This window comes from Nannospalax galili, unplaced genomic scaffold, assembly GCF_000622305.1.
Source record: "Nannospalax galili isolate Female #2095 unplaced genomic scaffold, S.galili_v1.0 scaffold485, whole genome shotgun sequence".
NCBI classification, from domain to species: Eukaryota; Metazoa; Chordata; class Mammalia; order Rodentia; family Spalacidae; genus Nannospalax; species Nannospalax galili.
The window spans coordinates 724,766-752,347 of NW_008354534.1; the positions used below are offsets into that span (position 1 = coordinate 724,766).

At 42.9% G+C, this 27,582-nt stretch overlaps 1 protein-coding gene across 3 annotated transcripts in view; it reads right to left on the reverse strand.

The window, feature by feature from the left end:
• Positions 1-27,582, reverse strand: part of Rft1 (RFT1 homolog) — a 58,782-nt gene that overhangs the window by 24,696 nt on the left and 6,504 nt on the right. For all 3 annotated transcript variants that reach the window (XM_029555398.1, XM_029555399.1, XM_008851818.3), the window contains exons 3-10: positions 26,700-26,816; positions 25,206-25,395; positions 23,344-23,445; positions 18,814-18,951; positions 11,240-11,318; positions 9,203-9,253; positions 6,926-7,056; positions 4,093-4,237 (exon numbers count right to left, since the gene is read on the reverse strand). In XM_029555398.1, the coding sequence (XP_029411258.1) occupies positions 4,093-4,237; positions 6,926-7,056; positions 9,203-9,253; positions 11,240-11,318; positions 18,814-18,951; positions 23,344-23,445; positions 25,206-25,395; positions 26,700-26,816 (953 nt within the window). The remainder of the gene's footprint in view (positions 1-4,092; positions 4,238-6,925; positions 7,057-9,202; positions 9,254-11,239; positions 11,319-18,813; positions 18,952-23,343; positions 23,446-25,205; positions 25,396-26,699; positions 26,817-27,582) is intronic.

Consider the following 27,582-nt stretch of genomic DNA (forward strand, 5'->3'; position numbering starts at 1 on the left):
TGTCTTATAGGGTTTATACTGAGTACAATATTGTATAACTGTATCAATTCAACTGTAAACCTAAAAATTTAGAGCCAATTTTGAAAGAGATGCAACTTAGCTCTGGAAATTGTTATTGAATATGTCAATGCTGTTGTAATGAAATGCTTCTTCTAATTATATGGTTATTAAATAAATAATTTTAAAAAAACCAACAAAAGGACAGTAATGAATAAATGAGGACTCTTTGCTCAACAACTAAAAACTTATCTGGCCAGCAAGCACATTTCAGTCAACATGGAGGTAAGGCTTGCTAGTTTGAATACTGAAAACACTAGTGGCCCTATGTATTAAGGGAATCTCAATTGATAGGTTGAAAAAGAAACCTTTGAAAATAGTCCAAGTTAGGACCAGTAGGAAACTACTAAGACAGAACATTCACAGTCCATAGAAAACCAGAGCCCCCAGAAGTACTTTCTCCTAAAACAAAAGATATACAGTTCTGTAAGTACCAATGAGTTTTAAAAAGCTTTGCTGACCAGGGCCAGTGAAATGGCTCAGTGGGTAAAGGTGCTTGCTGCCAAGCCTGATGACCTAAGTTTGATCCCTGGTACCCACAGTGTGGAATGGGAGAACTGGCTTTCTCAAATTGATTTCTGACCTCCACACATGATTGTGGTGACACACACACACACACACACACACACACACACACACGCACGTAATTTAAAAAACAAAACTAAACTTTGCACCAAGTGTGGTGGCACATGCCTTTTAATCTCAGCATTCAGGCGGCAGAGGCATTAGGCTCTCCATGATCAAGGCCAGCCTGGTCTACATAGCCAGTTCCCGGCCAGCTAGAGCTATAATGAGACCCTGTCTCAAAAAAACCAAAAACAGTAACAACAAAACTTTGCAAACCAGAGAATTGGGGTCTTACCATGGGATTGATCCTCCTCTTTTCAGAGGCCTCATGTAGGCATGGATGACCTCAAACTTGCTATGTAGCAAAAGATGACCTTGAATTCCTGATCCTCCTGGTTTCACTTCCTGAGCCCTGAGATTGCAAGCATGTAACACCAAGCCTGCTGGACAAGCAATTTCTTTTACAGTTGTTGCTTCTTGAGATTGTTTCTTTATGTAGCCCTAACTGGCCTGGAACTCTATATAGAGCAGGCTGCCCTCGGACTCGCAGAGATCCACCCAGCCCTGCCTCCTGAGTGCTGAGATTAATAGTGTGTGCCACCATGCTGGCTTGAACAAGCAATTTCTAATAAAAAAAAAATGATCATCCAACCTATGACCCAGCAATCCCACCCTAGGCATACAGTCAACAGAAATGAATGTACATGTTCCCAAAAAAACTCATAGTGATTTTATTCATAATAGCCAAAACTGACCAGCAGCAGAAGGATAAACTATGGGCCATTCATTCAGAGGAATACTTCTTTGCAAGAAAAGAAAAAAAAACTAATCCATGTATGAATAAATAATATAAATCTTTATATTAAGGGCTGGATGTGGTGGCATACACCTTTAGTCCAAGCACTCAGGAGGCAGAGGTAGGTGGATCTAGCTCTGTGAGTTCAAGGCCAGTTTGGTCTATATAGAGAGTTTCAAGCCAGTTCGTGCTGGACAGAAACTCTGTCTCAAAAAACCAACAAAAACAAAACAAAACAAAAAACTTCATATTAAAGAAGCTAGACAAAGCTGGGCGTGGTGGCACATACCTCTAATCCCAGCACTTAGGAGGCAGAGACAGGCGGATCTCTGTGAGTTCAAGGCTGGTCTACATAGTGAGTTCCAGGACAGCTGGAGCTACAGGGACACCCTGTCTCAAAAAGACCAAAAAAAAAAAAAAGCAGAAGCTAGACAAAATTGTATACGCTGTATAATTTCACTGACCTGAAATTCTTTTTAAGAACAATACTACAGCTGGGGATGTAGCTCAATGGAGAGCACTTGTCTGATGTGACAAGGCCCTGAGTTTGATCTCCAGCACCACACACACACACACACACACACACACACACACACACGCACACACACAAAGTAATGGAGCTGAGGCTGAGAGTGGTAAGAGTGTTTGCTTAGCATTTGCAAAGTCCTAGGTTCAATCCCTAGCTCCCAAATAACCAATACATGCAGAAGTAAGTAAGTAAATCAAGTGACAGGGCTGAGCCATGGAAGGATGATATTCTTCTCTGCTTAATCCAGGAATCCTTTCTAGGCAAAGTCAACTTTGTGAAGTACTTAAGTGATCAGGAAAGCTTGTTGTGGTGAGCCAGGGACAACAGTGGTATAAATGTTTCCTGACACAGGAAAGGCATCTAGATACACAGTACTAGTTGGAGAAAACTGGTTTGGGCGAGGAAAGGAGAAATGTTGAGGGTAGATCTGGCAGGCACCCCGTGCAGAGACACTGAGACTACCCACAAGGCACACTTGCCTTACAGAGTAGAAGTCTGGTCAAAAGTAAAAGGTGAAGATAATGCAGAGAGACCCTGACGGGACACTGAGACCAAGGCCTGGGGCCAGGCAAGAGAACCCAAAGATCCCGAAGACTCTGAGTGGCATACTACACCTCACATGTCATACTTAAGTTCCTGAGAAACAGGCCCATTCTCAGATCCTGCTCTCTGAAGATGAGACTGAGAGGGCACCTTTCTGACTTTAAAATTATAAGGAATCACAAGGCATTACAACTTAACTCTGACTCTTTTAATTGATAAAATCTATTATCAGTGCTCAATTCCATCAGCACCTCAGCCAAATAAAAGGACATCACAAAGACAGTAGTTAATTTAAATCTTTATGATTAATTACTCTACCAGGTAAACACTATAATGATAGAACAACCCCACTTTGGCAATATCCTGTGGTTGTGTTAAGGTAGAGGCTTTCCCTTGTCTCTTGGTGACAGTTTTGGAGGGGGCAGAGCCAGTATGAAACAGTCAAGTCCTCAAAGTCTGGACATAAATTTACTAATGGCTTCTTAATGAGGCCTTCCTGGAGTTGCTGATGGAAATGTACAGCTCAAGGCATACACCCCAGGGCACTGCAAACCACATCATTGGCTTCACAGCAAGTGTTTCCCCAAATTGAATGATCCTTGATCTGGTGTAGAAACTTGCCCCTTTTTCTCCAATATCAAAGTCCCAGTGCCCTTGTAGTGGCAACTGAAACATGGTGCTGTAAAATGGTATTGACCAAGACTTTCATGTTGGGATGGGGCAGCAGGGAGAATCTTTCAGGTTCTTGACTAGTGATCTGAGGAAGTAAAAACATCTCTGCTAATCCCAGGATGAAAATTACAAATGGATGACCACCCTAGAGCCCAGCACATTTTGGGCATTTTTTTTTTTTTTTGAGACAGGGTCTCCCTGTAGCCCCAACTGTCCAGGAACTCACTATGGAGACCAGGCTGGCCTTGAACTCACAGAGATCTGCCTGCCTCTGCCTCCCAAGTGTTGGGACTAAAGGCCTGCACCACCCTGCCCAGCTCAGCCCAGCACATTTTGAAACTGGTGAAGTCCCCAAGGACTAGCAAGTGCCATGAGATTCTTAGCAGTCTGGGCAATATTTCAATGTTAGACAATACCACACTTTTCTCCTTCAAAAACTAAGAGTCAGTGGATTAAACATACCATTTTATTTACCAAGATCAATTTTATTCTCAGCTAACAGCTCTGTGTTTTCCTTCAGAGGGTTTGATGCATCAGGTTTTGAGATTTACATGGCATTTACTATCTTCAGATGTGTTTAGTACCAAGTGGAGGCTCATTACAGCCTGCTCTCTGCCTTTCTCCCTCACACAGAGGAAACACAGGCAAATACTTGGCAAAATACATTTTAGGTCTGAGAGGAAAGTCCATGGTAGAGAGGATTTGCAACTTCTTCAAGTAAGACTGAAAAACTGGTCGCCCCAGTGCAAGCTCTGACAACACCCCAAACATAAATTGAGAGAGAGAGGGAACAGTCCCATTGCCCCAGCTACCCAACAATTCTCCCTGCTGTGACACAGAATTCAACTGTGTATGTGTATAATCTAAAGTTCTTGACTCTATTTCTGTTCAGAAATTAGATAAATCCAACACAGAGTCTAGCACATACCTGATCCTGAGCTAAGCATGGCCCCTCCATAGATGTCCAGAGCCAGCTGAGAATAGGCAAAGCCAAAAACAGTGATGGTCAGGCCGACCAGCAAGGCCAGCTTGAGAAGGGACTCCAAAACGGCAGCAGCCACAGCAATATCCTCCTGGGCCAGGGGGAAAGGAAAAGAAGTCAGCCAAATCAAAGTTGAAGGGCACCCTCATGCAGGCCTACATCCTGCACTGTTACACAGCTCACTCTTCCAGTGAAAGCCTCTCTCTTTTCTGTAGCCTATATTTGTTTTGATGATAATCAGTGAATGAAGGGGAGAAATAATTCATGTCTCCTTAGGTAGCAAGGGGGAGGCTTAATTTTCAACTCATTTTCTTTTTAAAAAAAATTTATTTAGCTGGGCGTGGTGGCGCATGCCTTTAAATCCAACACTTGGGAGGCAGAGGCCGGCAGATCTCTGTGAGTTCAAGGCTAGCCTGGTCTACATAGTCAGTTCCAGGACAGGTGGGGCTACAGGGAGATCCGGCTTCAAAAAGACCAAAAATAAGTAAATAAATAATATTAATAAAATATTTATCAGGGCTGGAGAGATGGCTCAGCGGTTAAGAGCACTGACTGTTCTTGCAGAGGACCCAGGTTTGACTCCCAGCACCCACATGGTAGCTACGAACCGTCTTTAACTCCAGTTCCAGGGGAATCCAAAGCTCTCTTCTGACCTCTGCAGCACTGCACGACATGGGTACACTCATATACATGCAGGTGATACACTCATACAAATAAGATAAAAAAAATAATATTTAAAAAAAAATTTTTTTTTGGTCTTTTTGAGACAGGGTCTCTCTGTAGCCCCAGCTGTCCTGGAACTCACTATGTAGACCAGGGTGGCCTTGAACTCACAGAGATCCGCCTGCCTCTGCCTCCTGAGTGCTGGGATCAAAGGCGTGCGCCACCACACCCTGCTTATTTTTTAAATTTTATGTGTATGAGTGTCTTACCTACATGTATGTAAGGCACCCATGTCATGCCATGCAAAGCCCATGGAAGCCAGTAGAGGGTGTCAGATCCCTGGAACTGGAGTGACAGACAGTTGTTAGTCGCCATGTAGGTACTGGGAATCAAACCCAGGTTTTCTGGAGGAGCAGCCGGTGCTCTTAATGGCTGAGCCAGTCCCCTCAACTCATTTTTGCTACATTATCATCTCAAATATCATTTTATCCTTAGCAGATTTTCACCTATGCTAGCCAGATCTTTGCTTCTGACCAACGGCACAAAATTCTGATGTTATTGTCAATGCATACTTTGGAAAATATTCCTAAATCAGACTGGGAATCAGATTATCTCATTTTCAGATACTGGGCACAAACTGTATTTTGTAAAATATCTTCTAAGACATGTAAAAAGTGGACCTAGCTTGCTTTTCATTGTAAGATAGGTCAGAGGGGACTGGGGAGGTGGCTCAATGGGTAAGAGTGCTTGATCTGCAAGCACAAGCACTTGAGGACTTGCATTCAAATCCTAGCACCAATGTAAAAACAAACAGAAAAAAGCTGGGCATAGCTGCATATGCCTATAACCCCAGAATTGGGAGGTGGAGATGGGCAGATCCAAAGATCTTGCTGGTCATCAAGTTTAGCCAAAAGGGTGAGCATCTGGTTCAGTAAGAGACCCTGTCTAAAGGAAATAAGGCAGAGTGACAGAGGAAGACCCCTGATGTCCTGCTCTGGCCTCCACATGTGCAAACATGGGCACCTGGGTATGTAAGTGCACCCATCCATGCAATGTCTATGGAGGCCAGAAGAGGGCATCAGATTCCCTAGAATTAGAGTTATGGACAGTTGTGAGCCACCATATGGGTGCTGGGAGTTGAACCTGCAACCTCTGCAAAAGCAGCCAGTATTCTTGACTGCTGGGCCATCTCTTCAATCACAAAATTTTTTTTTAAAAGATAATTCAGAATTTTCAGTGGTTTTAGAAAAAGTAATTTCTTTTTTTTCTTCTTCTTCTTTTTTTTTTTTTTTTTTTTTTTTTTTTTTTGGTCTTTTTGAGACAGGGTCTCCCTGTAGTCCCAGCTGTCCTGGAACTCACCATGTAGACCAGGCTGGCCTTGAACTCATAGAGATCCACCTGCCTCTGCCTCCCAAGTGCTGGAACTAAAGGTGTGCACTACCATACCTGGCTAGAAAAAGTAATTTCTACAAATACTCCTGGATTAAAATCTCTTCTGTATTGATTCACCACAGTACATACATTTTCAGGGTCAAGATATAGCCCTGTGCATAGCACAGTCTGTATAAAAGTTAAACTGTGGTGAGTGAAGCCTAGGGACCACATTCCTTCTTCCCCATGCCCAAGTTGGCCTTGTTCCAACCTCAGCATCCTCTGCTCTAGAGACTCTGAGAGTGGAAGACATATTCTTATACACAGGACAAGGCTATGGGAGGACATCTCTAATGCACTGGAGACAGTTATTGATAGTTCTAAAAGGGCTGGATCAAGAGTAAGGTCATGCAGAGCTGGGGATAGAGAGGATAGCTCAGTTGATAGAGTGTCTGCCTAACATGCATGAGGCCTTAAATCTGATCCCTACCACCACATACGCCATGTGTAGTGGTATATACCTGTAATTCCAGCACTCAAGGAGCAGGGAAGATTCAGAAGTTCGAGATCTGCCTTGACTACATAGTGAGTTCAAAGCCACCCTGGGGTGCAAGACTGATTAAAAAAATAAAACAGGAGGGGGAGGAAGTCTAGAAGGAAATTTCAGATAAATTGGAAGGAAAACAGACCACCCCACAGTTCTTTCTATTCACCAGGGAGATGATGACATGGGCGCTAACACTACCTGCTTCTGAAGCGTGGAATCCTTTTCCCTCTCCAGCACCTTAGCAAAGAATATATAAAAACTCTCCTCTATTGGCTGGAAAATCAACCTGGCCACAAGGGACCCAAGATTATTCACTATATCATATACACCTAAAAAACAGAAAGGGAAAACCAAAAATCACGTTAGTTCTTTTCTTTAATATTTTATTTATTTTTATTTCATGTGTATGTGTGTATTGTCTGCATGTAGGTAAGTGCACCTGTGTTGTGCAATATCCACGGAGGACAGAAGAGGCTGTTGGATCCCCTGGAACTGGAGTTATAGACAGTTATTAGCTGCCATGTGGGTGCTGGGATTCAAACCTGGGTCTTCTGCAAGAACAGCCAGTATTCTTAACCGCTGAGCCATCTCTCCAGCCCCATTAGTTCTTATTTTAACAACACTGTATTAAAATTATTTTTCTAATTTAATGTTTAATTTAAATTAAAAAAAAAAAGGATTTGGGATCTTTTTGAGACAGGGTCTCCCTGTAGCCCCAACTGGCCTGGAACTCACTATGTAGACCAGGCTGGCCTTGAACTCACAGAGATCTGCCTGCCTCTGCCTCCCAAGAGCTGGGATTACAGGCATGTGCCACCATGCCTGACTAATTAAAATTTTTTTAAAAACAGGACCTCATGTAGTTCATCCCCTTGAACTCCATAAAGCCAAGGATAACCTTGAACTTCCAGTCCTCTGCTTTTACCTCCTAAGTGCTGGGATTACAGGCACATACCACCACACCTGGTTTATGTTGTGCTAGGGATCAAACTCAGGGCTTTGTGTGTGCTAGGAAAACACTCTACTAATTGAACTACTTCCCCAGTCAAAATTTTTTAAATTTCAGATAAACTGTAGAGTCACATATTTTGAAGAAATGATAGAGCCATCTATACACCCTTTATTCACTTTCCCCAGATGGTAGCATCCTACAAAAACTATAGTATAATATTGCAACCAGGATACTACCATTGACATAGTCAAAATAAAAGATGCTTTGGAGCTAGGTGTGGTCATGCATCTAGTTCCAGCACTTGGGAGGCAGAGTCAACGAGGATCTCTGTGAGACTGAGGTTAACCTGGTCTTACATAGCCAGTTCTAGGCCAGCTAAGGCTACAGGAGAGCCTGTCTCAAAAAAAACAACCAACCAAACAAACAAACAACAAAGATACTTAAAAAATATAAAAGCCAGGGCTGGAAAGATGGCTCAGTGATTAAGAGCACTGGCTGCTCTTACAGATGATCCAAGCTCAGTTCCCAGCACCCACATGGCAGCTAACAACCATCCATAACTCCAGTTCCAGGGAAAACCAACACCCTCTTCTGACCTCTGTGGGTACTGCACAACAAAGGTGCACTTACATACATGCAAGTAATACACTCATATACATAAAATAAAAATAATAAAACTTTTAAAAATACATATGAGAGCCAGGCATGGTGATGCACACCTGTAGTCCCAGCACTTAGGAGGCAGAGGCAGGCGGATCTCTGTGAGTTCAAGGCCAGCCTGGTCTACATAGTGAGTTACAGGACAGCTAGGGCTACAAGGAGACCCTGCTTCAAAAAGACAAAAAACAAAACAAAACAAAACAAAACAAAAAACCATATGAGAAAAACACCCTGAGAGACCTATTAAGGCACCTGTGGTGGTCTGTAATGAGAACTGTCTCTTCATAGACTCAAGTATTTGAATCCCTGGTCCCTACTTGGTGGTGCTGTTTATAGGGAGGTTATGGGGAGGTGCAGCCTTGTTGGAGGAAGTATGTCACTAGAGGCTGACTTTGAGAGTTTATAGCCTCACCCCACTCTAGGTCACACTCTCTGCTTTGTGGTTTTAGTTGTAGATGTGATTTCCCAGTTTCCTTGCTCTGGTCACCAGTTGCCATGCCTCCCCCTTTGGAACTGTAAGCCAAAATAAACTCTTTCTTCTACAAGCTGTTTTTAGTCATAATATTTTATCACAGCAACAAAAAAATAACTAATACAGCATACAACTGGGGGTAGATCTTTGTGACTTTGATGGTGAGCTATCTTTTCTTCTCTCCTAGAATGCCACTCCTTAAAATAAGCTTGCATGTATTTAAGTGCACTACAGGTTTGTAGGAAACAAGATAAAGGGCGAGGTCCCCAATAAGACCTGCCACTCAAGTCACATCAGAGGGCATCATCAGTATGCTGTATATATTCACAAAGACCTAGTATGTATTAACATTATCCATCTTTAATTAAAATACTGCAAAATTTCATCTTACCCTGATCACCAAAATTTAACACATTCAAAAATGTCATCACATATCGCTCGCCTATAAAAAAAAAAAAGCAAAATAATCAGCATTTCAAATGTAAGATGTATTTGTTTCCTTTTCTCTTCCCACCTATCAAATTTTTCAATAGATAACCTCATTTTCTCTCTGTCTGTCTCATTCTGTCTCTCTCCCCTTTAGTCTCTTGATCTGTTTTTTTGTTTTGTTTTGTTTTGTTTTAAATTTGAGGCTGAACTTGAACTTAAGACTCTCCTGCCGTAACTTCCTGAACACTCAGATTGCAGGTGTGTGCCACCATGCCTGGTTCCAGTTGACAAGTATTTTCAGAGAAACATCAGACAACCAGTTAAAACCCAGTTGACTCTCCTAACACTGATTTCAAATAATCTCATCATAATAATTCAAGGCATGCTGAGGTTGTGGTCTCCAAGCCAAATTAAAAACGAAGATAATTTTAAAACCAGTATTAATAGCAATAAAAAATGGGGAAACCCCTCAAATGTTAATAGTGAATTTGACTGTTCCAAGTTTTAGAGGAGGTCAGATACTCTAGCATAACGGATTTGAGATGAGAAATGTCCCATGACTTTGGGAAGAGAGCTCCCTAGGGCTGACAAGGCTCTGGAGCCTCCACCAATACTCAAATCTAACTCTGGGAGTCTGTCTAACGCCTTCTGGAAGATCTCCATCCATTCCCTGGGTAGAAAAAGGCTCTTCTTCACATGTGTAAGCTCCCTTAGGGAAGGAGACCCCTCTCACTCATCTGTGTCTTTCTCTTTGGTTTCTTAGCAGAGCTCCAAGAAATGGGGTGCTCAAGAGATTTGTGCTGACTAACATCTTCAAGTGCAGCCCCACAGCCTGGGAAGAGTTACCACATAATGGTGGCAGAATGAGCTCCTCGAGGCCATGGCCTGTTTCTTATTCATCTTTAAGAAAGATGGGAGTAGAACAATATACATGCTTGCTACCTTATATACACAAAAGACAGTTCATAAAAAGGATAAGAAAAATGTACAAAAAGGATAAGATAATGAAATTATAGAATTTTCTTTATTTTTCAAAACTTCTGTCATTGACTATCATATCTATTACAATGAATTTATTTAAATGATACACTATGGACATTTCCAGTTAGACTTTGCTACAATTTGGGTCTGAAGTGCCCCCCAAAGGGCTATGTGTTGAAGGTTTGGGCCCTAGCCCATGGTGCCATGAGAGATGGAGGCCTTTAGCAGGTATGGCCTAGTGGAAGGAAGTCAGGTAACTGAAGCAAGCGCTTAAAGGATATAGTAAAACTCTGGGCCTCCCTGTCTATGTCCCACAAGCCTCCTTGAACATGTACAAGCACCATGATCTACTGTGCTGTTCAGGCCCAAAGTAGTGTGCTAAGTGACCATGAACTGAAACCTCTGACCCAGTTAGCCAGAATAAACCTCTCTTCCTTTAACACTGATTATCTGAAGTATTCTGTCATAGTAACAGAAAGCTTACTAATAAAGACTTAGGATCCTGAGCTGGGTATGGTGGTGCATACCTTTAGTCGCAGCACTCAGGAAGGCAGAGGCAGGTGGATCTCTGTGAGTTCAAGGCCAGCCTGGTCTACAAAGTGAGTTCCAGGCCAGCTGGGACTACAGGGAGACCCTGTCTCAAAAAGACAAAAACAAAAAAACAAAACAAAACAAAACAAAAAACCCAAAGACTTAGATTCCACTTAAGCTGTCCTCATTCCTATAGGATTCTAAAGCATAACTCTCAGTTTCTTCATCCCTAATAGAGGAAGAAAATATGTTTTATAAGGCAGTGGAGAAAGTTAAACTAGAAAACTTAAGTAAAGCATCAACTAAATAAATATTGGTTCAACTAAAATAAATATTTGTTTTTAAAACAAAATAACAAACCAACACATTTCTGAGGGTCTCTGCCAAGGGGCTCCAGACAAGTAGGCTGGAATCAACAGTCCTGTGAAATTCCTTTGCTTCTCCTATGATTTCCTGACTGCTCAATGTGACCTTTTACTTTACTTACCTTCTGTCAAAATCTGTTTCAAGAAAGACTGTTTGAAAAAACTCCACGTCAATTTAGCCTCTTCCCAATTGACAAAAGTCTAGAAGAGAAACAAAACACAAAACAGACAGACAAACAAACAAACAAGATTTCCAGGCATTTCAGGGTTTAGAGGCAAATTCAATTCTGTCCCATAAGCCCCAACCTGAATAGTCCCCACCGAATCCTTAATACTAAGCACACAAGACATTTTTAAAAAGCATCCATATGACAGTTGGAGTTTGGATCCTGAATGTCCCCAAAGATCATATGTTGAAAGCTTGGTCCCAGGTGCTAAAACCTTTAAGAGGTGGTACCTAGTGAGAAGTACTTAAGTCTCTGGGGTGTACTGGGAGGGGACAGTGGAATCACAGCCCTTTCTCCTTCCTCTTTCCCTTTCTAACGAGTAGGAAATCTGTTCTGCTCAGTCATGTACTTCTGCCATGATGTGCTACCTCAACACAGGCCAAAGAATCAGGGCCAACTGATAATGGATGGAGACCTCTGAAACCTTTTCTGGATGGGCATGCCTGTAAACCCACATTGAGAGGGTTGAAGCAGGAAGATTCTGAGTTCAACATCATTTTAGGCTACAAAGGGAGTTACAGGTCAGCCTGGACTACAAAGTGGGCCTTATCTCAAAAACAAACAAACAAAACCAAACAAACCCAGAAACCTCAAATAAACACATTTCCCCACCATAAATGGTAGCTCACATCTATAATCCCAACACTGAGGAGGCTGAGACTGGAGGACTGCCATGAATTCAAGGCCATCCTAAGCTACTACAAAGTGAGTTTGAGGCCAGCTGGACTATAGAGTGAGACAGTCTCCAAACAAAAATAAAAACTAAACAAAATTATCTTTATAATTTATCTCAGGCATTTCTGTCATAGTAACAGAAAGCTGACTTCCAAAGTTGGAAAGTCATACAGAAAGACCCCTAAAGAATTGCTGCTGTCTCTTTGGAGGCCCAGCAGTACATTGACCATTTCTAAAACAGCTCAGTCAGCTCCTTTTGTTAAATAATGCCTGAAGCTGTCAAGCTGCAAGACAAACCTGCTCCTTGCACTCCTTATCTTAATGCTATGTTCAGCCATGTAGGACCCTTTTGCACAAAGTCATGAGGTATGCTCACAGCCTTCCCAGGTCAGGCAAGCCACTCAGAATTGGTATGACAGGTGAAAGGAGAAAACAAACTGACTTTGATATGGTTGTTTTGAAATCGCCACGGAATCTCAAACTAGCCACTTCCTAAAGACAAAAAGAGGGTAAAGAGGAAGCAAACACTTAGGTAAGGCAGAGGTCAACCTCTAAGAGACAGGTAGTTTCAAAGCCAGACAGTTAGCCAGAAAATGTAAAGTGGAAGAGTCTCCCTCAATTAGTTATCCATAGGGACTCGTTTCTGTCACACAAGGATCTCAGATGTTCAGTTTAGATGGTAGAGTGATGTACCCAGTAGAAATGTAATATTACATTTTCTTTTTTTTATTTTAAATATTTTTTATTTATTATTTTTATTTTATGTATATGAGTGTATTGCCTGCATGTATGTGAATGCACCCATGTCATGAAATGCTGCAGAGGTCAGAAGAGGGTGTCAGATTCCCCTGGAACTGGAGTTAAGGACAGTTCGTAGCTGCCATGTGGGTGCTGGGAATCGAGCCTGGGTCCTCTGCAAGAGCGGTCAGTGCTCTTAACCTCTGAGCCATCTCTCCAGCCCCAATATTAAGTTTTCTAACAGCCACAGTGAACAGGAAAAACAGGTAAAATAAGTTTTTTTTCAAGGCAGGATCTATCTATGCAGCACAGGACAGCCTCAATTCACTATGTATATTAGTTATTTTTTCTCATTGCTGTGACAAAATACCTGACATAAGCAACTTAAGGAAGGAAAGCTTTATTTTGGCTCCCAGTTCTAAGGAGGGGAAGGCAAGACACAGCTGGTGACATTGCATCCTCAGTTGAAAAGTGAAGAGCAATGAATTCTCATGCCCAGCTCACTTTCTCCTTTTGATTTAGTTCAGGACCCCAACCCATGGGATAGTTCCACCCGCATTTAGGGTGAGCCTTCCCACCTCAATAAACCTAATCTAGAAACTCCCTCACAGACACACCCAGAGGTTTGTCTTCTAGGTGATTCTAGATCCTAGGTTGATAGTTGATATTAGCCATCATACTACATAACCCAGGCTGGCCTTGTGTTCATGATCCTCTGGCCTCAGTCTCCTGAGTGCTGAGATTACACACATGAGCCACCATACCTTGCTAATTAAAACAAAATTTTATTATTGTTGGTGTGTGCATAATATGCATAGCACATGTGTGGCGGTCAGAGGACAACTGTGCGGAGTCAGTTCTCTACTTCTACCTTTACATGGCTTCCAGGGATGGAATGCATTACCCACTGAGCCACTGTGACAGCCTGGCCTTGCTCCTTATCCTTTTGCCTACACCTCCCAAATGCTAGGATTACAGTCCTGCACTACCATACCTGCTTTATATGGTGTTGGGGATTGGACTCAGAGCTTTGTGTATGTTAGGCAAAAACTCTATCAAATGAGTGTACCCAGCCCCCTCTCTCTCTTTTTTCTTTCTAGGTAGGGTCTCAGGTAGTCCATGCAGCCTTGAACTCTTGAACATGCTATATAGCTGAGGATGACCTTGAATTCCTGATCCTCCTGCCTGTACCTACCAAGTGATGGGATCACAGGCACACTAACATGTCCAGCTTCCCAATTTTAATATATTTGACCCAAAATATTGTTCTTTCATCTTGTAATGACTATAAATATGAACAGCACTTCACATTTTTTTTCATTCTAACGTGTGAAATCCAGTATGTTTCCTGCACTTACAGTTCATTTCAAATCAATTATTCCAAAGTGCTCTACAGTCATGTGGCTGGGAGCTGGACTACCACTTTAGACAGGGCAAGCCTAGAGCACCTCCTAGAAAGCAAGGTCCTTGCAGCCTCCCTTCTCTCCTCTGGGTTCTGAACTTTTAGATATTAAGAGGTCAGGCCTGAATCTTTCCAAACTATGCTGCCTTCAGGGCATCAGTGAACTCCCGCATAGATGCCAAGTTAGTTCTAGCCCTGGAGTAAATCTTCCTCAGGGAAAAGGAAAGTAGGCCACAATATGTTTAAAACAGGCCATTTCCTTTCTCTAGAACAAAGGGTACCAGACAACACCACTAGAGGGCACTGTGGACCACTCATCTCCTGACACAGAGGGCTCATAGCCAGCTCTGGGGAAGTCAGGACACAGCACCTCCTCTCACCAATGCTCCTGGCCCACCCAAGGAATCATGGTCCTCAGGATTGGTGCTGCAGCACCTGTGCTCTTCAAAGGGAATGAAAAGTTGAAGTCTGCCCATGGGGGTCTTAGGTTTGTTCTTTTTCTTTTCAGAAACAAGGTCTTATGTAGCCCAGACTGGCCTCAAACTTGAAGCCATCCTCCCTCCTTGGCCTCCCAAGCACTGGGATTAGGTGTATGCCACCATGCAGGACCCTGTGAGGCTCTTGTTGAAGCCTACTTGCTAACAGATAGTGACTGTTTGGACAAAAGACAGAGTTCTCAAAAGACAAAGTTTTTCCGGAAAGTGAAATGACACTGAATCTATCTGAAAGTTCGTGTTCAAGGACTCCTTTCTTCTAACGCCTTCAGGTAAATGAGTCTGTAGTTCTGAAAGAATGACCACAATGCTCACTATAGCCAAAGTGTCCATTAAGAACACGTTGGGAAGAAGTCCACTCAGGCTAGGATTCTCAGTCTGCTAAGTGATAGAAAACAGGAAGCAAATTCTGGGGACTTACCATTCTGTTTAGAATGGATTTGTCACTCAAATCCAGAATGATGAAAGAGAACTATTTAACAAAGCTGAGTTGGTACTTCTGAGCTGGTCTAAGCCAGACATAAATTTCTCTGGAATCTCATAGCCTCACTGTGTTGATGGAGACACTGAGGCTTGGAAGATGAAAGGTGATAGGCAGTAACTCCAGGAAAGGCCTAGAATTGGACCTCAGAGTCCTCATCCTGCTGAGTCACACTTCACTTCCCAAACTTCTGACTCAGGATGATCTGATCAGCTGTATCCTTCCTAGACTGACAAGTCACTGAGCAGCCTGGGGCCAACAGCCCTACCCCTGCCCTCCATCACCTCTACCACCCCATATAGCACTCTTTCCTTTCCCTTTGCTTCTAGTATCCCAGTCACTCCAGGCCATTGACTCTGCCCTAGCCTTGCCCATCCTCCCATTTCCAACTACTTCATGACTGTCCTTATCAGCTCTTATCTGGAATATTGCCACAGCTTCCCATCGAGATTTTTCACATTTAACTTTTTCTCTAGCCCATCTTTTTCATTATAGGTTTAGGCTTTGGAGTCAAGCTTGAAGACTGGGGTTCAAATTGTTTCTTGACTTAGCCCAAAAGCCAGGAGCAAGATGGGAAACTTCTAAGTCTTCGTTTTCTCATCAACAAAAGAGATAAGTTCGACCTTATGAGATTAAGTCCTGTGGTAACAGGACTCAAAGGCTGAGGCATGAGGGTTCAAGGAAAAGGGCCTACTTCGTGGAGCTGGTATGAAATTGAATGAGAAAAGATGTTATAAAGCTCTTCCATAACACACTCTCAAAACCTTTCAGATGGCTGAGTGGCTCCTGCCTGTAATCCCAGCACTCAGGAAGTAGAGACAAGATAATCAGAAGTCCAAGGCCATCCTCAACTGAGAAAAAGGAAAGGCTGTCTTCAGCTGTGCCCACTGCTGAGCTCACCAGACTCTAAGAGACAGCTCCAAACCCAGTCACACAGACTCAGCATGTCACAAAATAAAATGAACAGACATGAACATGAGAAAAAGACTGTAGGAAAGAGGGGGTTGGACAGGGGTTGCAGGGAGCTGAGAGAAGGCAAGGGTAAGAGTGGTCAGTAAGCATTATATACATATGTGAAATTGTCAAAGAACAAATGTATTTTTGACAAGGCGTGGTGGCACATGTCTTTAATCCCAGTACTCAGGAGGCAGAGGCAGGCAGATCTCTGTGAATTCAAGGCCAGCCTGGTCCACATAGTGAGTTCCAGGACAGCTGGGGCTACAGGGAGACCCTGTCTCAAAAAGACCCCCCCAAAAAAAAGTATTTTTAATTTTATTTGAAGTAAACATTTCAGGAATAAATCTCTCACTACTCTAAAACAAGCTGAAAAACCAAACCAAAACGAAACTTTCATTAAGTTCCACTGCTCCCAAATGAAGCTCAAACTTTCTCACCCTGAGAGCTACTACCTGGTACAAGCCAAGCTGGTCACATTGGCCTCCCTTTATAACCTCTGCACACCCTCTGCTTCCTCTCTGTCTTCCCATCTGTCCAATTTAAGTACCTCAGTTATCTCCATATTCTCAATCTCAACACAGTGAGGGGCATAGAACAGGCTGAGCACATCTTTCTTCCTGTGGTCCCAAATCCCACCACACATACAGAGTTCACTTCTGTCCACCCATGTGCTTCCTAAATGCTCCCAGACAGAATTCACCAGTCTATCCTCTGTGCTTCTATTCTGATGACACTAGATGCACAGTCTTGCAGTGTGGTTAGCTGAGTACACAGCTGATCACTTTACCACAATGTAGTCAACACAGATTCATGCTGAAGACATGCTTGCTGTGGCGATTTCCTCAGCTTTATTTAAATATCAGAGGCTATTTCAGATTACTCCTAAGTGCCAAAGAATATAAAAGCCAGTCATTATTTGAGGTAACATATTACAAGTCTAAATAAATGTCTGTAAAGAAAATGGAATTTTAGAAGACTAGCAAGAGAAACCTCATAATTTGGTCAAATTTATTTTGAATGTGATTCTTAGACCAGTTTCACATCACACAGGGAGCCTGGTACAGAAAGCTGCCCCAAGGAGCCATTCAGGCATGCTGTCCATGGTAAAGTCACACACTGAACTGGGACTCTTCTCTTTCCCCTTTTAAAAATAATAAGCCTGAATAATTGTTCTACCTGAAACTTCCCAATCTTTAAAAGTAAACAAATAACTACCATGAGCAATAAATAAGCCAATTTCCTTTGGAAAACTGGTTAACCACACAGACCAAAATTGGTCCACAGAAAGCAATTATAGGGAAGTGGGTCCAAAACAAACTTTACGGTTTGGAGTTAGTCACTTAACTCCTCTGAACGTCAGTCCTCTCATCTGTAAAATGGAGACAATAGCATTTATCTCATAGGACCTTGCTCTGGGCCGGGCAGTAGCACTGACCCACCAGAGCTAGGAAATACAAGGCAAATGGCCTGAGAGTGAAGGAATTGAAGAGAACAAGGTTCTGCATCCCTCCACCCACCAGTACCTAACATCCTCAGTGGTCTGAATAGGAAAGTGGTCACATGAAATGCTGGCCTCAAACCAAGATTTAAAAACAAAACAAAACACTGAGGCAGGCACTATGGCACACATCCATGAAGCCAGCACTGGAGAGGCTGAGGTGGGAGGACTGACGGCTTGAAGCCAGCCTGGGATATGTAGCAAGACTGTGTCTCAAAAAAGTCAGGAAGGGGAGCTGGAAATAGGGCTCAGCAGCTAAGAGCATTGGTTGCTCTTGCAGAGAACCTAGGTTTGGTTCCCAGCACCTACATGGCAGCTAACAACTATATGTAACTCCAGTTCCAGGGGATCCAACACTCTCTTTACAGGTACTGCATACACATGGTGTACTGGCATCCATACAGGCAAAACACTCACACATTTAAAAAAAAAAAAAAAAAAAAAAAGCACAGTTAAGAGCACACACTGTTCTTGCAGAGGACTTGAGTTCAATTCCCATCATTCAACCACCTGTACCTTCTGTTCCAGGCCTCCACTGGCACACATATTAATGTGCACTACCCCCAAACATACAAATAATTTTAAAAGTTTTCAAAGTCAGGAAAGAAAAAGGAAAAACCAGTGATGATTATCCCTTCCTTCTCAGAACTCTGGACTGCCATGTCAGAAGTCAACCCCAGGAAAAGGCAAAAGGAAAAGACAGAGCCAAGAGTGGACACAGGCATCTGAGCTCCTGTCTTCACTCTACCCTCACCTTGGACAAGTACTCACTTGCTTAGCCTTAGCTCCTCAACTCTAAAATACAAATAGTAACAATGCCAGCCTCTCAGAATTTTGTAAACATTCAGTGAGGTATGTGAGTGTTCATAGGCCCAGCACAGTTTCTCTCAACTGAGGGTGGTTTGGCCTCTGAGGACATGTGGCAGTGTCTGGAGAGGTTGCTAGGTACTGCACTGGTAGGGGGAATTGCTACTGGTATCTGGAGGCCATGGATGCTAAACATTCTATATGTATACACCAATCCCTACAACAAAGAATTCCCTGCCCAAAATGTTACCAGTGCTAAGATTTGGAATTCCTGACCTGGCATGTGGCAGGCACTCAATAAATATGATGGACAAAATTATCTTTTTTATGATAACAATAAGCCAATTGCAGTTTGTTTAACCCAAGGATAACCATCAACTGTGAATAAAACAGTAAGAGACAAAATGCATTACTCACTCTGCTTCTAGTAATATTAGGTAACAGATCTGTTATTCTGGAAACAGGAAGAGTTTGTTGCTTGGTTAATTCTGGGGAACGCAGTACTTTTGTGAAATATGTAACGTAGCAGAGCACCAGAACTGCAGTATAAAAAAGCTGAAACAAGACAATAATGGTTGAAATTCAACTGTTTTAGTATAGGCATAATTACAACAGGCTTATAAATGTGATCTCAAAGGTCAATCATGAAATAGGGCTGTCTTGTCAGGCATGGTAGCACACACCTTTAATCCCAGCACTCAGGAGGCAGAGGCAGGTGGATCTCTGTGAGTTTCAGGCCAACCTGGTCTACATAGTGAGTTCCAGGCCAGCCGGGGCTACACAGTGAAACCCTGTTACAAAAAAACCAAAAAAAAAAAAAAAACAAAAAACAAGGGCGGGAGGGAGGGAACTGTTAATTAACTAGACTTTCTAAGGCACCGCACACCACTCTCTCACACCCAGCTCTACTGCAGCAACCCCATGCACAGGCTCCAAACCCTTCTCTTGGCTGGAAAACATAACTGCCATGGCAGATAGCCACTAGCCCAACTGCTACAATGTCAAATAAGTTCTCACAAGATTGTATTGGCCATAGGAGCAGCTCTCACTACCCACTCAGCATACTGTAGGACCAGGTGTGCTCTGATTGTGTTGATAGCCAGGAATTTGCCACCATCTAGGACCAGATTTTCCATAAACCCCGGAACCTGTGACATTCATGATTACAAAGCAGAACTGAGCTACAGGCTCTCCCATCTCCACCCAGTGCATGGGCAGGGCAACAGCTACTCCAAGCTGGGGAGGAAAAGGTGGTATCATAGGAGGGCCCACCTCACCCTCCACCCATCTAGAACTAAAGAATGGCTTCTGGCCAAGAGCAGCAGTCCAGCTTTTGTTTGCAGGTTGGGGTAGAGTATCCAAAAGGGCCCCTTTTCACAAGCTCCCTTCCCTGTTCCTGCTGAGAGCAGCCATGAATACTAGCTCGAAGACTGGGACCTCCAGGTCCCTTTCAACTTGTCCATCCCAAGGCTACTGCTGTCAAAAGGCATATGGCAGGGAGAAAGAGTTGTGGTTTGGCAGATGTGAGGATTTGAATGAGAAGTGTCCCCCATTGGCTCAAGAATTTGAGCACTTGGTCAATTGGAGATGCTGTTTTAGGAGGGTCATGGAACCTTTAGGAGGTATGGCCTAGCTGGAGGAAGCATGTCACTGGGGGAACTTTGAGAGTTCATAGCCTTGCCCCACCCCACTTCTACTTTTGCTTTTTGTGCTTCCTGGGAGTGGCTGAAGATGTTAGCACTCAGCTTTCTGTTCCAGGTATCTCTGACTCCATGCGTCCCTGCCATCATAGACTCTGATCCCTCTGGAACTGTAAGCCTAAATAAACGCTTCCTTCTATAAGCTTCCTTGGTCATAGTGTTGTTTTGGTTTTTTGGCATTTTTGAGACAGGGTCTCCCTGGAGCCCCAGCTGTCCTGGAACTCGCTATGTAGACCAGGCTGGTCTTGAACTCATAGAGATCCGCCTCCATGCTGGTCATAGTGTTTTATCACAGCAACAGAAAAGTAACTGGTATAGCGGGTTTAATCTATACTCTCTACCATGCCTAAGGATGGAGCCCACCATCCACCAGCCTTCTTCATTCAGGCTGCAAGCCCTTAGAGAACAGCAGCGTGGCACTGAGCCACACCACCCAATGCCAATGTCCCCTGTGATATGTACCCTTCTCGACCTCTCATTTTTCTGTTGAGCAGAGTTTTGGGGAAACGGATGACAACCTATAGGTAATCCGAAGGCAGGGTACCACAACCACAGGACCCTCCCACACTTCTTCACTGAGGAAAAATTCACATAAAAAAGGTCATCATTTTAACTAAATGATTCAGTAGCTTTTAGCACATTCACATTGTTGTGCAATCATCACCACATCACCACTATCTAATTCCAGAATATTTTTATCACCCCAAAAGGAAACTCTGTACCCATTAAGCAATTACTGCCCATTCCCCCATCACTTAGCAACAACCACTAATCTGCTGTCTCTGTGGACCTGCCTACCTGGGCACTATACATTAATGAAATCATACAATGTGTAGACTATTGTGTCTGATAATGTTTTCAAGGTTTATCTACATTGTAGTATGTATCAAAAAAAATTTTAAGACTGTTTTTTATCATGAACCTCTAGGTGGACTAGAACTCACTATATAAACTAGGTGGCCTCAAACATGCACCTATTCTCCTGCCTCTGCTTCCAGTGCTGCAATTACAAGTGTGTGCCATTATGCCCAGCAATTTTTATAACTGAATAATATTCCACTGTATGGATACGCCAAATTTTTGTTTGTCTAATTCACTAGTTGATGGGCATTTGGTTATGTATATACCTTTTGGCCATTGTGAATAGTATTATGAACACTCACATACAAGTTTTTATTGAATCTGTTTTCAATTCTCTTTGGTGTATAAACTTAGAAGTAGAAATGCTGGGTCATATGACACATGTTTAACTTTTATAGGACTGTTATACTGTTTTCCATGGCAGCCACATTTTATGTGCCTACTAGCAATGAACCAGAGTTTCAGTTTCTCTATAACCTTATCCATACTTGTTATCCTCTATCTTAAAAAAATAAAGATGCCCTATGAAGTGGTACCCACTATGGTTTTAATTTGCATTTCCCTAATAATTATTGATGTTGAAGATTTTTTCATGTCCTTATTGACCATTTATTTGTATACTTCTTTGGAAAAGTGTCTATTTGTGGTGGTTTGAATGAGGAGGTTCCCCCATAGGCTCCAAGTATTTGGACATTTTGTCTACATTTGGTAGCCCTGTTTTGGGGAGTTTTCAGAGGTGTGGTCTTGTTGAAGGAAGCACATCACTGGGGACAGGCTTTGAGAGTTCTTAACCCTTGCCAGATTTACAGTTTTTCTCTGTGTCCTGTGCCTGCTTGACGATGTGATCTCTTGGCTTTCTGCTCCAGCCACTTCTGCCACCATGCCTCCCACCATTATGGACTCTAACCCTCTGAACCGTAAGCCAAATAAACTTGTCCTTCTATAAATTGCCTCAGTCATGGTGCTTATCACAGTAACAGGAAAGTAACTAATACACTATTCAAATCCTTTGCTCATTTTTTAAAAACTGAGTGGTTTGTCCTTTTATTGTTGAGTTATAAGAATTATTTATTTATTCTGGAGTGAGCTTTATGGCCAGTTTAAGGATGAGCTTAGAAGCAAGTATGACAAAGGGGAACCTCAGTGCCCTGAGAGGGGTACTTGCTCCTATAAGGTGTTGCTGGCTCTTAATGCTCTCGCACAGACACTTGACAGTGATTGTATGAGAGAAGAGCTCTTAAAAGTCTTATGGTAAAAGCCGGGCGTGGTGGCCCATGCCTGTAGTCCCAGCACTTGGGAGGCAGAGGCAGGCAGATCTCTGAGAGTTCAAGGCCAACCTGGTCTACACAGTGAGTTCCAGGACAGCTAGGAGACCCTGTCTCAAAAAGACAAAAAAAAAAAAAAAAAAGTCTTATGGTAAAGAAACACATAAATGACCTGTGATGTATCCATGGGTGGGAGCCATGACATCAGAAACTCAGAAAACAGCAAGTGCTTTTCCTCAGAACAGTTGCCATACTGGATGTCTCTGTGGCCCTTTTACCCTACTAGAGAGAATGCATAAAAGCAACGATATGATAAAAACTGTAGCTATAGAGCCAATGAAATATGGCAAAAAATAACCAGTTACAAACCAGAGCCAGGCATAGTGGTAGCTGCCTATAATTCCCTATCTTGGAGGGCTGAGGCAAGAGAATCAGGAGCTCAAGGCCAACCTGACAAGGCCCTGTCTCAACAAAACAAAACAAAAGAAACAAAAATAAAGCCTACAAACTGCTTTTTATTATAAAATGTCCACAAAATATATGATGTTAGGTTCCATTAAAAAAAAAAACCACTGTTCTCTAATTATATTTTTAGTAGAGCTGAACTATGAATGAGAGTTAGAATATAAAATAGAAATAAGGATAAATTTGCTGAAAACGCACTTGCTCTGACTTGATTCATTTTCTCTGAACTATGTGAGATTTCCATCTAAGTTTAAAACAGGCTTGGCAGAGTTTCCTCCTATTCTTCAAACAACTGATTGAAATGCAGGGAAAATAATTCACATACAATTTGATTCCCACCCCACCCCCTATTTTTTTTCTCCTCATAAGACTGTTAGACAATCAACAATCAGTCTTCCCACAGAATGTCTAAATGCCATTTTTGATGTTTACAAAGTGGAAAATACGTGGCCCTCCCCAGGTCCCTGAGGAGCAGTGGTGTGTGTAGAACAGGATGGATATGACAGCTGGAGAAGTGGTGGCAAGGCTAGCAATCTGGAGTTTCCAACTTTTCCCACATGCACAAATACTGTGAATATAAAACACACAGTAGTGGGAACAAGAAGGAAAAACAGAAAAATGCACATTATATAGAAAGCAAAAGCCATGACTCTTACCTGAGCCAGAGAGAAAATGAACAGACCCCAGTGAGGCAACCACAGCACCAGAAAAGCTGTCAGGACACTCCTGAGGATGACTGCCATGCTCTCCGCAATTACCTGCAAACAGAGGCAAAGGTGCAACATGATCAAAAAGGAAAGACGAAAAGGAATGACAGATAGAAAACTCAGTGTGGTGGTTACCCTGGGCAGTGGAGATGGGTCAGGGCTGGACCTAAGCATCAACAGCAATGTTCTGTTTCACGGGATACGTGTGTGGCATACATCTTCGGTATATTATGCCATAAGATTTATATATACATACACATAAATATGTATGTGCTAATATGCATTAAATAATGTATCTTTTAAAAGAAGAAACGAAACATTGACATTAGCATCAACCAAATAGGATCACTCAAAAAACCTGAAGTGCTTTATAGCTCTCCTAAATTTTTTTTTTTTTTGGTATTTTTGAGACAGGGTCTCCCTGTAGCCCCAGCTGACCTGGAACTCACTATGTAGACCAGGCTGGCCTTGAACTCATAGAAATCCACCTGCCTCTGCCTCCCAACTGCTGGAACTAAGGGCGTGAGCCACCATGCCCAGCTTAGAGCTCCTAAATTTTTATTCAAACTCTTAGCTTCCTTATTACAAAACCTGTTTTTCAGGGCTGGAGAGATAGCTCAGCAGTTAAGAGCACTAGCCTCTCTTGCAGAGGTCCCAGATTTGATTCCCAGAACCCACATGGCAGCTAACAACCATCCATAACTCCTTTCCAAGGGATCTGACACCCACTTCTAACCTCCACTGGCACTGCACGACACAGGTGCATTTACACACATGCAGACAATACACTAATATACATAAAATAATAAAATATTTTTTTAAAAAATACAAAACCTGCTGGGTGTGGTGGCGCATGCCTTTAATCCCAGCACTTGGGAAGCAGAGGCAGGCAGATCTCCGTGAGTTAAAGGCCAGCCTGGTCTACATAGGGAGTTCCAGGACAGCTGGGGCTACAGGGAGACCCTGTCTCAAAAAAACCAAAAAAAAAAAAAAAACCCACAAAACCTGTTTTCCATTTATAATAGAGCAGAGGTAAACATTTTCCCCCTCTGGGTTTGTATGTATGATATATGTATGTGTACATGCTCATGTCTGTGTAGGTACATAAGCATGGGCATGCGGAGGCCGGAGAACAAGGCCAGGGGTCTTCCCCTTCTCTACCTGACTGTTTGAGACAATCTCTCACTGCACCTGGAACTTACTGTTTCAGCTAGGCTGCTGGACAGGGAGCCCTGGGATCCTCCTAACTCTGTTGGGATTAAAGGCCTGGCTTTAAACGTGGGTGCTGGGATCTGAGCTCAGAGCCTCATTCTTATACAGTAAGCACTTTGATGACTGAGCCACCTCCCCAGCACCTCCAATTTTTCTTTTGGTCTTTTTGAGACAGGGTTTCCCTGTAGCTCCAGCTGGCCTAGAACTCACTATGTAGACCAGGCTGCCTTGAACTCACAGAGATCCACATGCCTCTGCCTCCAAAGTGCTGGGATTAAAGGCATGCACCACCCCACATTTTTTTTTTTTTAGGTAATATCTCTGTATGACAACTAGGCTAGCCTTGAATTTACCATCCCCCTGCCTCACTCCCCGGAGTGCTGAGATTATAGGAATTCACCACTATGCCCCAACTGGAAGGGACAAACTTTACCAATGCCCATCTGACAAATTTCAAGTAATGAACTTATCATGTCATCTTTTTCCAATTAGTTTTGTACATTCAAATCTGGAACAGTCATTCTCTCCCATAAATGCATTTTAAAATGCCACACTTTTCCTGATTGTTCACATTTCCTATTCACAAGAGGTACACTGACCTTGAGCTTAACGAACATGTATGATTGTGCCAAGACCCAGAAAGGCTCTCCTAGAAGTTCCACCACTGCTGAGACACCAAACAGCACAACTCCAGTTCCATAGTTGGCAACCACATTTGGATCAGGCACCTCAAGCAACTGCAACCAGATCCAGCCCAAGAATAAGGACCAAAACACACCCAGGGGAACTCTAGAAGAATAGAAAATATTTTTCTTAATACACTAAGTTTTTTAAAAAAGTATGAAAATACAGTAAAAACAGTAATATTCAACAGAAAAAATAGTCATAATAAAACAATTACCACAATAAGCAGCTGTTGGCAGGTAATGCGGGCATCACTGTGTGCCTGGCACTATAAGTAAAGGCCTTTGTCTCACTGACACCTCACAAAGATCCTCAGTACTGTCCCCATTTAGAAGCTGAGGAAGCTGAGGCTGACAAGGACTGGTAATTTGACCAATGTCATGAACAGAAGTGGACCCAATCCTGATCTAACTGCAAAGTCTATACTCCTATCTACTGGGTTATACTAAGTCAGTTAGGAACCCCCTCCCCCCCAAAAAAAGTCTGTTGCCTGTGTTCAGAATGACTGAAAGATGTTATACAGCTGGTCCTTGTGCCCCAATTAACCAAGAGTCTATGATACAGCATCCATTTCATGTGTGTAACATAGAGCACTTAGTTGTGAATATGCAGTTCACAGTCATTTTCTGATAAAATGAACACTTGCCAGCCCTTCTGACAGTCATTTCTGTGAGGCAATAAAGAATTATGCAAGGGCAGCATTGGGAAACAACATCTACCACCAGCCTCCCTGCAGGCATCTAGCTGCAGAAAAGCCATTATAATTTTCAGCAGACAAACTTGGTCTTAAAGAACATTCTAAAAAGCTCAGAACTGAAATCACATAACAAAATTAAAGAAAGGTGTAGTGAAACCCTTAAAAGACTTTTTAGAAATACTAAGTAGTTGTTAAAAGCTCCAAAGATGGGTGCTGGAGGGATGATTCAGCAGTTAAGAGCATTTACTCCTCTTGCAGAGGACTTTAGTTTGGTTTCTAGCACCCACCTGGCAGCTCACAACTGCCTGTAACTCTAGTTCCAAGCTATCTAACACCCTCTTCTGGCCTCCAAGGGCAACCAGGCACACATGCACACAGTACACATACATACAGGCAGGCAGGCACTCACACAACCATATAAAATAAATTTTGTTTAAAAAAGGGCAAAAAGATTAGGAATAAAAACAATGGAGCAGGAGGCCAGAAGACCCACCAAGAACCTTCTCCCAGTTCTCGAAACCCAGAGAGAAAACAAACCAGGAAGCTTCTCTAACTCAAGTCTTTCTATGATTCCTGCCCTATACCTAGACCCAGAAAAATGCTGCAAAACCTAGTCTGAGACAGTTAACTCTAGGCAGGAACTGCCATTTCACTTACAACACCCTCTATACTTGCTTTCCTGAAACTTGTCATCTGCCCAAATACAACTCACGTTAGCCACAGGAGGTTAAGAGTTTGACTCCAGTTCCGCTGGGCACTCCCACTCAGGCAAGCTCTGCGGAAGGCTTCTCTGGCCAGGAAAATGGTGGTTGAGTAAAGCAGTGTTAATCTGTAAAGGAAAAGCAGAAATTGGTGAGGCTTCCAGGTTTTGTTTTGTTTGAGTAATTACTTTTTTTTTTTTTTTTTGAGACAGGGTCTCCCTGCAGCCCTAGCTGGCCTGGATTTGCTATGGAGACGAGGCTGGCCTCGAACTCACAGAGATCTGCCTGCCTCTGCCACCTGAGTGCTGGGATTAAAGACATGCACCACCACGCCTGGCATAATTACTTTTTTTATTGAAAGAATCTCAGATTTTTTTCCAGCAACAGGGATAAGTAAAGTCCTTGGTCATAAACCACTGGTGGCACTGGTGAGCCTAGTAGCACAGACCTGTGATCCCAGTTACTAAGGCAGGAAGATCGTAAGTTCAAGACCTGCCTGGGCTACAGAGTGAGTTGAAGGTCAGTGTGAACAACTTAGTGAACTCTGACTCAAAACAAAAAGCAAAAGGGGGTGGCTGGAGAGATGGCTCAGTGGTTAAGAGCACTGACTGCTCTTTCAGAGGACCCGGATTCGATTCCCAGAACCCACATGGCGGCTACGAACTGTCCTTAACTCCAGTTCTGGGGGAATCCGAAGCCCTCTTCTGATCTCAGTAGCATTGCATGACACAGGTGCACTCACATACACATAGGCAATACACTCATACACATAAAATAAAAATAATAAAATATTTTTTAAAAAAGAGAGGAGACAGCCAGGCGTGGTGGCGCACACCTTTAATCCCAGGCAGAGGCAGGTGGATCTCTGTGAGTTCAAGGTTAGCCTGGTCTATC